Source organism: Pogonomyrmex barbatus, unplaced genomic scaffold (assembly GCF_055798465.1).
Source record: "Pogonomyrmex barbatus isolate J1 unplaced genomic scaffold, ASM5579846v1 scaffold3, whole genome shotgun sequence".
In the NCBI taxonomy this organism is placed as follows: Eukaryota; Metazoa; Arthropoda; class Insecta; order Hymenoptera; family Formicidae; genus Pogonomyrmex; species Pogonomyrmex barbatus.
Window position 1 is genome coordinate 12,214,896 of NW_028297127.1, and position 11,886 is coordinate 12,226,781.

The window sequence follows — 11,886 nt, forward strand, 5'->3', positions numbered from 1 at the left end:
GGTTAAGAAAATACTATTATTTTTATATATCTATAATATAGCATAATTTTGAAAAATTATTAAAAATTAAGAGAAATCATGTACCTATGTTGAAACACATACATATACATAGAAGACATTTTAGAATTTTTAGTGTATATCTTTTGTAAATTTTATTGTATTATTTATGAATGATGTATATTTTTCGAAATACATGAAATCAAATCTACTTTATAATAATGATAATGATAAAATAATGATAACATAATTAAAGTTTTTTTGTCGATTTATTTTTAACAATTTCATGTTTGCGCGCGTGAGTAAATGATCGTTTCGTGAAGTGATGTTATGTCAAGTGTAGACACTTGTAATTTATATTCGCGTTAATGTATGTGCACGAATTGCCTTGCGATATTTTCCATGTAATTGGTACTGGTGAAAGACGAAAGGGAGATGAGTAATTACGAGGACGACATAGCGGCATGTTCTCGTAAGTTTTAATTGACTTCATAATAATTGTGATTTTTTTACGAGTTTATTCTCTTTCCATCATCTCATCTTATTTCCAGTAACCGAAAGAAATGTTTCTTGTTTCTTTGCATCGTGAATATCTGCTAAGACTTTTTATTTAGTGAGAAATAAGCAAAATTTCGCATTTATGAATATTAACGACGAAAAATATCAAGGCGAGTTGCTGTTACTGTATATTTAATGATTTGCAATTTATAATCGAGACTACGTGAAACGCAAATATTATATAAATATTATATAAATCGTGTTCCTTTTTTTTTCGTCTATAGCTGATAAATAAAATAATTGAGACGCGAGTAAAGAAGAATATTTGCACGTAATCTGTACGCAGAAAATGAGACAATCAGACAATGCAAAAAAAATAATAGGACGGAAAGCTGATTAAAAAAATTAGTATATTTAATATAAAATTAAATTTAAATATTATATGATGAATACATTTAATGAATACATTAACTTTAAATAAGATAATATTTTATTAATTAATAGTGACGATATAGCTTTTACATGAAAAGATTATGGTAATTTTTTATAAATAATTTATAATTGAAGTAATCCATATAAATTATTAAAGTTTTATATCTTTTCTTACTAGATTTTATTTATATAACTTAGATATGTAACTTTATGGTGTTTTCAATATAAAAATTTCTATATTTACAATTGAATCTTAAAATATTGTAATAATAGCGCGTTAAAAGATTTTGTGTTTTTATTAAATTTTTAATATCTATATTTCTTTTTGTTTTAGGTTCAAATCCATTCATTGTCACCTGTTTCCGCATGTTCCTTATTGCCCACACAGATGATGAAGATTGCATGAATGTATAAATAAAGATAAATTTGGAGAACGTTGATCTCTCGCAGTTAGAGGACTCTCGCTATTCCATATCAAGAGAAATACAATTTTTCATAAAAAGGACGAAAATTTATTCTCAATTGTACAGAAACCGGAAGATCAATATATGGTAAGGAGCATAATTGAGTTAGTAACAAAACAATTTAATTTTATTTATTTTTTACATATAATAGGGAACAGAAAAATTTAAATAGAATCGTGAATAAAAACCAATGAAAATTTTACAATATGTCATAATATATTATAGTTATAATCTTTACAAATTAAAATTGAGATTACAGAAATCGAGATTACAAATCGAGATTATAAATTAAAATTACAATGAATTATATCTTTTGATTGTATATAAAGCGATTTTTTTACATCAAGAACAAGTAAGCACACAAATATCGCATTTTACTTTTGAGTCATTTTGAAAACAAAATTCAATTGGTGTTTGAAACTCTACCAGTCTATTCTGTACATATCTACTTTTTAACTTAAATCATGCAAATTTAAATAAATTTTGAAACCTAGGTGATGAGAATTGATAATGTGTGTAATGATTGTAATGATTGTATTGTTCAGCCCAAAGAAATTAAATTAGGAAATAAACCGCACCACAAATATATGAAAGAGAGAAAGATCATCACGGCAATAGGGCTGAACAAAGACGCACGCGCGCACGGGTCGGTAGGCAAATCAGGAAAAAATTGTGAAAAGAGATTAGAGGGAGATTTTGGAGCGATATCATGCATTTAATAAATTATATTAATTGCCGACAGGCGTCCTAACTGCATCGCATCCCAACGGATGGAACCGGGACGCTTGTGGCGTTTCCCGAATTTCCGACATCTTGAGGTTGCACATTGCTATTTCTCATTGCTCTTTGGTATGGTAATTTACGACATTCTTTCATAAGGTATCCTGGAGTTTTACAGTAAAAACAAATGTTTTCTCGCGACGAGTTTGGTCCTAGTTGATCTAGGATCAAAGGGTTAATAAACATGTTTTGAGATCCATCGTTGTATGAGTGTTCATATTTCAAATTCACAAAATTATTATTATTGATGCTTAAATTCGCAAAAGCAAGTGGCTTCTCCATTCTAGCGTCAGCACAAAGGTGTGGAACTGTTTCTGAACAAAAGAGCGCGTTCTCGACCAAAAATTTTAGGATATTACGTCTCGCGCGGCGCGTTATCTAGTTTCCCGTCGTATTAACCGAAGGAATCTTTAAATCTCGATTTTACTTGACATAACTCAAATCAACATATCAATCGGAAATGCCTAGTTGCGGGAAACCCAATCTTACCCGATTCCTCATACCTCGGTTGAAAAGTGAGCGTCGCTTTCTATTAATTTCGAGGCTACCTACTCGGCAATACCCCTGGGAAGCCGAAAGCTAAGGGCGATGCAAAGAATGGTTTATGGCAGAGAGAAAAATAATAAAATATAAAAATAATTTATTTTATTATATCTCACTAGTCTCGCGAACTATAATCTTTTAAATATAACTTTATTTTCATCATTTGCTAATTCCGCAATATGATGACAGCCGCTCAGCGAAATTAGCGCGTAGCGACAGAGAACAATCAATTAGCATCGCGGAAAAAAGGCAACAATGCTTTCGATACACGATTTAGCAACAAAAATTCGTAGGAACAGAGCGTGCTATAATGTATCTATAGGGTATCTTATTTCTAAAAATAGTTAACTAGAATATGATAGTTCATCGTGTTAAAGTGCATTCTCAATACTCATACCGTATCGGAAATTTCTCTTTTTTTTGAAAGAAAGCGGCTTGCATCTCATCAACGCTTAGGGCGGACGAGGTGAATTTTTTGTAGCGTGCACAAAGAAGTGATCAAAAGTAAAGGGCTTGCGATCCTGATAACGCTTAAGATGGATAAGGGTGAATCTCCCTCACGCATGGGGATCACTACCAGGAAAACGCTTCCTTTCCGGGCGCAGAGCACTAGAAGATTTAGAAGCTGGTATTTCTGATTGATTCACTCTGAGGAAAACGGATAAATAAATGAAAAGAATTTGGTTCGATTGTCTATCGGTGTTCTTGAGCATCCATTTAGCCCGGGCGTTCCGGCGATTTCGTACATGTTTGAGAGAGCGGTTAGACCGTGATGGTTTAGAAGTCGGTACTCTCGATTGATTCATATTCTGCTGAGTCTGAAAAGTGATGTATGTAGGAGCGGTGTTGTCGGGAAGACCTTTGGTCACTTGTATATACGTGAGCCGATAGACCAAGTACTTACCAGAGGAAGACGAAGAAACGGGCTTACCCACAGGAAGACGCACCGAGGGGCCAGAAGGACTCAGAATCGCGCACTATCATCGAACACGAGCACTTTCGCGGACTTCTAACTCTTGAGATCTGGCAGGTGTTTAGGGATCACTAACTTTCCCTCAAAATCAAAATAATGTATAACGGGGGGGGGGTACTGAGCGTACCGAATGAATTAACTACTGTGCTTTCAAAGGGCGCTATACGATTCTGTTGAGGAAAATTCGATCTTGTATATTTCGTGATCACGTGCTTATCATTTTTCGGTATCCTGTTTTTCCGAGAACGAAAATAATAGTGTGAAGATTCTAATAATCATTATCCGCGTGACCGGCAATCCGCGTGCTTATCATTTTCTCTATTTCCAATATCTTGGTTTTTCTCAACAGATTTTGATAATTCTTAAAAATATATAGAAGTGAGATCTGTTTATTTGTATAACTAAATAATAGTAAATGATTCTCGAAAGAGAAGAATCATGCAATCGGTATGACGTAACAATTGCAATTTCAAGATATTCCTAGCATGAAGATCAATTGCAAGATCTAACAATATAATGGTATCGGAAAAGTATTTAATCAAATTTTTTCATAATCGATATTTTCCTCGTCGTATCAGTCGGAATTGTTAGGAGAACAATGTTTGTTGCAGACTCTGTTTTAGTTTCCGAAATTATATTGGGACAATGTTCATGACTCCATGAATCTAATAGTAATACTTTGTGGACCGAGATTCGGAAAAAATACTTCTTTCAACCAAGTTTTTACATGATCTGATGTTAATTTACCTGATGTGGAAGCCGTAATAAAAATATTAGGTGCCTTGAATATATTTTCCACTCTTGGACCAAATGTTTCTGTAACTTTTGTTAATACTATAAAAAGAAGTGATAGTAATCTACCATCAGCAGAAATAATCGGCTGTATAGTATAATTGTGCATCGTTGTTGATATAGACTGCACTACAGTTTCTTTCTTATCTAAATATTTTTCACTTATCTAATATTTATTTAAATATTTTTCATTTATCTAAGGATACATCTTGAATTTTTAACATTTGATATAAAATTGCAACAATTTTATGATAAGGTACGATCAGAATGAAATTCTAATTGAAATCCACTTTGATCTGAATTATAAGTATTTTCTTATCCGTATCGATTAATATTTGGTTTATTTAAATGTTTGACAATTGTCTGGTTTCGCGTTATTTCGTCAAATAATGACTTGGCGTTTGTTCCTAATTATGTTTTCGATAATTGATTCCGGACACCCGTTCACTCATACGTTTATTGTGTTTATATTGTTTAAAAAATAGGTGATAATTCTCGAAAAATAAGAATCGTGGAATCGTTAGGACGTAACACAAGATATTATTAGTTATATCGTATATGAATGGGTTATTGATTATATAGATTGCACAATACTCTGTCCTTAATTAGATAATAGTTAGTAATTTTTCAGAATGGATCATATGCTAATTCGTTTGAAATTCGTCGTTCTGGTTTAAATTATAAATATTTTCAGTTCCGAATTTTTTCGCAATTAGCTCTATAACTTTAGTCTTGCTTTACTCGGCATATAGCTCTAATTTGAATTTTAGTTCTTCCATGCCTTCCTGGATGTCAGGTTTTACATTTTTCATCTTAGTTTTATAGGAACGCGGGTATCTCTTTTTCGAAAAGGAAGATTTATTCACTTAAATATAAATGTTCACAATAATACAGAGTTCGGTATATATTGCGGAAAACACAATATTGCTATTAATCACGCGATTAAGGTGCACTACCGCGCAATCTATTAAACGCATCTAATACACGAGTACGATTAGCTTTAAGATGAAACCCAATATACTGATACAGGTTTATCATTTTATTTGTGTGTGTGTATGTATGTTTATGATTATTAATTTTAATATTAATATTAATATTTAATATTAATTTTAATCATATATTTTCGTGATTATTATTCTCTCTGTGATATAATTTTTAAAACAGTCTGAACAATCCATTACTCTTTGAATTTTCGTTAATATTTTATTACAAAAAGAATATCTTGATATTTACATTTTTTTTTTTTTTTTTATTGAAAATGCAGAATCTGTGCCATATCCCAAGGGATTTAATTATAGTAACATGACTCAGATAGAAATTAAGCAAAATCAGAAGGACATGTTTCAAACTTAATAGGGCATAATGATCCCATCATCTAAAATAAAGTTACTACAATATTTATACATAAAGAACATCTATCGGATACAATGAGTATTGAGAGACTATTCCTCAGGCAAGATGAGATACAGTATAAATACAAAACATGGTTTTATATTTCTCGGAATTGGTCATTGCTAAGTTGGAACATTTTTTTGCAAATTTATTTTCTTGGCGTTGATAATATATATTGCTCATTTGGTTTTCCGTTTCTATTCCTATTATTTACATTTTAATTTCTAATAATTTTTGAAAATGATTCACTGTTTTCTTCTATTGCTTTTGCATCTCAAAGAAAAGAATTTAATTACAATTATATTTCATTAATTTATTATTTTTAATTTACTTTTTCTTGCTTATCTGATAATTTCAAGAATTAATCTATGTACTCGTTCTGTTCTTGTCGAAGAATGGATTGGTATTGAATGTTTCTTTCATTCAATGGAACTCCTTGTCCTTAGTTTATACTATTCATATCTTACAACGCATTCTCTTATAACTATAGGGGATAGAGACATTGAGTTTCGTTATGGACAAGTGTTTAAGCATAGACTTATCTGTGTTTCCTATTTCAGTTTGCGTATATGTAGTGAGTGAGTGAGTGAGTGAGTGAGTGAGTGAGTGAGTGAGTGAGTGAGTGAGTGAGTGAGTGAGTGAGTGAGTGAGTGAGTGAGTGAGTGAGTGAGTGAGTGAGTGAGTGAGTGAGTGAGTGAGTGAGTGAGTGAGTGAGTGAGTGAGTGAGTGAGTGAGTGAGTGAGTGTGTGTGTGTGTGTGTGTGTGTGTGTGTGTGTGTGTGTGTGTGTGTGTGTGTGTGTGTGTGTGTGTGTGTTGAATTTATTTTACAGTCTATCATACAAGAGTGTCGTCTGCATATCTAAAAGAAAAATTATTATTTTTAAGAAAATTATAGATTGATTTAAAGTACACTAAGAGCACTATTACGCATTTACTTAATAAGTCGTCCAGTCTCCATTATTGTCGAGAATTCGCTGGCATCGTTTTGGCATACTTTCTATAAGATTTTCTGCATTGTTGCGGTAACGCCAGATGCTCGGATATAGCAACACAATTGTTTTAAAATAAACACACGCTTTCCTTGAAGCTTTTTCTTAATGATGGCCTACACATTTTCAATTGGATTAGCATCAGGCGACTGTGCAGGCCAATCTAAAGTCTGAATATCATTTTTGGCTTTCCTTGTAGTGCACAGGCGGCTGCGATATTTCGGGTGTCATTGTCCTCTTGTAATATCCACGATTCATTATCCAATTCAAACCACTTCTCAGCAGACTTTAACGATGCTCGCCGATAGATTTCGAGCATCTTCTCAGCATTTAGATTGTGAGCAAATAAGTATAAAGTGCCAAAACCGTGCAAACTGAAACACCTCCAAACATGGACCTTAATTGGATGTTTAATGGTGCGCTGCAAAGGCGACTTTTCCGGTAAAGAACCATGCATGTTTGGCAGAAACCCATGTGCAAAAAGACGCTTCGTCAGTAAAAATTATATTACTCCAATCACGATTCAAATTTTGCATAGCCCATAAGCGTCGCTTTTCGACATGTTCTGATTTGAGAAAAGGTTTCAGTATCGTACTACGCCAAAAGATGTTTGCCTACGCCAAAAGATGTTTGCCTTATTTAGCCACCTTTTCAGAGTCATTATATTAATATTTATTCCCTTTTTGGTCAATAATTTTTGTCGCAATGTCAACAGAGACTTTTGCTGAAATAACTTGAGAAAGACTTTATCTTCTTTTTTCGATGTCCTTCGCGTTTTCCTCTTTCGGATAAATCGTCGACATTTTTTTGTTGTTTATATCGTATTACCCACTTCCGTTCAAAGTCTTCTGACTTATGCATATATTTAGTAGCAGTTTTATAACTCATTTTAGGTCCTTTACTGTGAGTACACAGTACAAGAATATTGCCTCAAAACATTTAACATACGACGCACTCATTTTGGAAATCACGTATTCTTATCGCAATGGAAAGTAATATTCGTACAAAGCGTAATAGTCTCTTCTATTCTTCAACGAATATCACAGTAGTAGCACCGCCAAGTAGTTTTCTCTTAAAGCAGTCTACCCGACGTTCTTGTGTGACAGACTATATATGTTTTTTTATATATTTATATTACTAATTATGTAGGGCTTAAAAGAAATTAAAAATGGTTATTTAAAATATTAATGTTTATATATTCTAATTTTAAATGTGAAAAATTATAAAACACATATGTTTATATTCTAGGACATATATATATATATATATATATATATATATATATATAGGACATACAATTATTCAATCTAAACTAAAATATATAAAATTATGAGATATTTAGTTATTCGGTCTAAGCTACTATATTATTCTTATTTTATGTTTCTTTACACATTAATTATTATAATCTATAACATCAATCTCATCTATCAATAAAACATCTCGTTATCAAATAAACTCTTCTATACATTTTCTACATACTTGTGTCGGTCGTAATATAAAATAAATTCTCCCATGTGCACAACAGTTGTTTTAGTGCACAACAGTAGCTTTTTGCTTGAATTGTTCGATATCTTTAGTTATTTTATACATTTTATATGTGTGTCACTCTCTTACTTCGTTAATAAACTGATGTAGATCTTCAAATGATTGAGGGTCAGTAATCAGATGTCGTAGGGGTAAAAATTGATGCCAGGCTCCAGAGAGATAAAATAGATGAAATTATCTCATTACTTAATTCATTTCTAATATTTGTTAGAATGTGATTCCTTGGTTTCATAAAAAATGTTTCGTTTTTTGTATCTAACTGGGAGCTCATGATAGCATATATCTGCTTTAACAATACTTACTTTAACAGGTTGATATTTAATGACTTCATCGAGAACTTAGGCTGTATATCCAGGACATTCATGTACATGTATGCAAAATCATTTGGACTCACAAAAGCAAAAGTGAGAGTTGTTGCTAACTTGATGTTCAATAATTTCACATCTTTGCTTATTCAGATTATTATACATATTTATTAATTGTGTTGAAATGTTTTTCAATATAAACAAACTTTGTATTAACGTATGTAAATAAGTCTAAGTTAGTAATCATGACACTTTGCTTTTGATAGAAAAAAATCTCCATTTCTTGATAGTGACATAAATAATTGAGAATGTTCTGTTTTAAACATTAGGTTGCCACAATTATTGTATTCTTTAGTAGTTTGAAGAACAAAGAGAGTATTTTCTTTCTCGACAAAGAATGTATCAAGGCGCATTTTTGGATTTTCAATATGAGAGTCATAAACTTTTGTTGCAATACCTTGATATAAAACATCCATAGAGGATCTAGTACATTCATCATAAGGAATATAATTCTAAAATCTCTGTATTTCTATCTTCATTATCATAGCAATATCCAGTATCGAAGACGCATTGAATGCGGAACCTGAAGATAACACAATCTAATTATCTTTGATGAGAATGGTACTTAGCTGTTCCTTGAGTGTAATTTTTACAGCTGCACTTACAGCAACATTTGTCCAGGATCCATAATAGTCTGCAAATGAGAATTCTTCACACTTTTCATCTACACTTATTGATCCCACAAGAATAGTAGGAGTGATGGTTGTATTAATGCGAAGCATCCTGATTTCATTATATTCATTGAGACTATAGGATAATAGCCCTATGGAATATAGCCCTACAATTCTGTTCCCTAAGTTCCTTTGTAATCTGCAACACCATTCATGACAGAAGAAATATGTGAGTGCATCCCACAGTAATACACATATCTTATGATACGTGTTCTGAACTTTACATTGATGTGTCATAATTTGAAAAGTACCAGGTTTTTGGAGTAATTGAATGATGACTTGATCTTGTTTGGGTTTATGATCATATATTTCACATTGATTAGTATTGAGCAGTGATATTTTTGTAATGTTCATATTGATATCAGAGCAATCATACGCGATGAAGCCATTTCATAAAGAGGGAAAAATAAATAAAAATATAGAAAAAAGATATTTCATTATGAAAGAATAAGATTTTTATGTAGAAGTTAATAATAGATTGTATTATTGTTGATACAAACATTATTTTGATATCCATGATCTGTTCAGGATTTGCTTTTTTACTAAATTCTCCAGGCTGATTTATATCCTTATTTGTACCACCGTGATATTTTTAATTAACGTGATAGGTTTCTGTTTAATATTGAAGAGTCTTATGGTAATCAGAAATTTTTTTGCGTTATTCATATTTTAATATCAATATTTTATCAATATTTTAATATCAATATTTTATCATTATCAATTCTCAAAACAGGAATCTTAAAAATATATTTTAATACGCTGTAACTATTAATGTTTTATCTAATTTCTCCATGACATATTGATATGACATATTTATATATGAGGTGATGTATAATTTTTCATAAAACATTATTTTACATAATATGCTTCTTACTATATGTATTTTAAATAATAGCTGCAATATAATTGCAAAAATGTATGAGAATACAGTGAGAGTTTGGGCTATCATATTGAACTTGTTATTTTTTTTTTTTTTTAATATTTTTTTAATATTTACAGATTTGTACATATGTATGTAATTATATTGATTTGTATAGTAATTTTTTAGTAGTTTGTCTGTGCAGTATAGATATTGCTAGTAAAGCTTTATTTGCAATATTTATACTACTGATTAAAAAAATTAAGATGGCGACTAAAATTTCAAGTAGTTAAAACTTGAAGTTATTATTTATACAAACATTATTATGATATCCATATCAATTTATTATTTCGAAGATCAAAATTTGAATAATACTTGCTATTTTTGTTTTATGTGAAGAATTGTATTTTTAAATACAAAATAAAATATGAAGCTATTTTTTTGGCTATTAGACGACTGTTAGACGGAAATTGTAGTCGTCATCTATTTTAATTCTAATTATAAAACATCAATGGCAATTTTTTATGAATTGTCTTATTTTATTTGCGAATTAAAAATTTCGTATTTTTTTTTATTTTCTTGTCTGAAATTTTTATAAAAACAAATATTTTTACAAAACTAGAGAAATGAGATCATTGTAGATACATTGAATTTTTGCTGTAGAGATATTATTTGCCATTGATGTTTTGTATTCTACACACATATATATATATATATATATATATATATATATATATATATATATGCGAAAAAAAATCGGAAAAATGGCACGTATGGGATAATAAAGATAAAGATGTAATTTCTCGATGGGTTACATAATGCAATACGTAACCCAAGAGAAAATTACCCCCAGACGCATATAAGCGTACATAACAGCTGCATCTGTGCAATACGATACAGAAGTTGTACATAAGTTATATGTAATTGTAATTTGGGTTGATCTCGTCGACGTAAAACAGAAATAAGCTAGTCCCTCGCAAAAAGACAGACAGCTGTACATAATGTGATATTTAGTTTGTGCAAATATTTACTTGTACATGTGTATTTGTCTTATAACGTTACTCTTCCGCAGTATCACGTTGTAGATAGTCTACATAAAGATATTTATGAACGATGTAATGAACATGTGTGCAATATCCAATATATGAACCGTTTATTTTCAAAGTAGCGCGTTTACAAACCCTTTCATCAGTGGAACACAGTAATATTTATATACTGATTTTAGTAAAGTTCGCATAAAATTTGTTTACGTTATTATGAATAACGTAACGGAATAAATGGTTCGTATTTATTAGCTATTTCTTCTGAAGGATGAAATTAGTAATTAGTTGGAAACCGAGAGGAACCTTCATATTATAGGTGAAATCTCGATGTATATATATATATATATATATATATATATTATAGTTATGTCCTACGTACAACGCATTGAATGAATGATTTGTTTGCACTGAATGATTTGTTGTCACTGTTCCATCATATAATGATGGACATTGAAAATGCGAATTGTAAGATATTGAGCATATGCTGTGCGATAATGTTTTGTATAATGTTTTGTATAGATAAATATATTAGAAAGAATCTTA

The 11,886-nt window shown here is 30.8% G+C and overlaps 1 protein-coding gene and 1 pseudogene across 1 annotated transcript in view; one reads left to right on the forward strand and one right to left on the reverse strand.

The window, feature by feature from the left end:
* Window positions 1–11,886, forward strand: part of fng (Fringe glycosyltransferase) — a 91,762-nt gene extending 79,876 nt beyond the window's left edge. Inside the window, exon 9 of the mRNA XM_011631898.3 lies at window positions 1,262–11,886. Within this exon, the coding sequence (XP_011630200.2) occupies window positions 1,262–1,319 (58 nt within the window). The 3' untranslated portion in view covers window positions 1,320–11,886. The remainder of the gene's footprint in view (window positions 1–1,261) is intronic.
* On the reverse strand, window positions 1,686–5,291 carry LOC148936077 (uncharacterized; annotated as a pseudogene).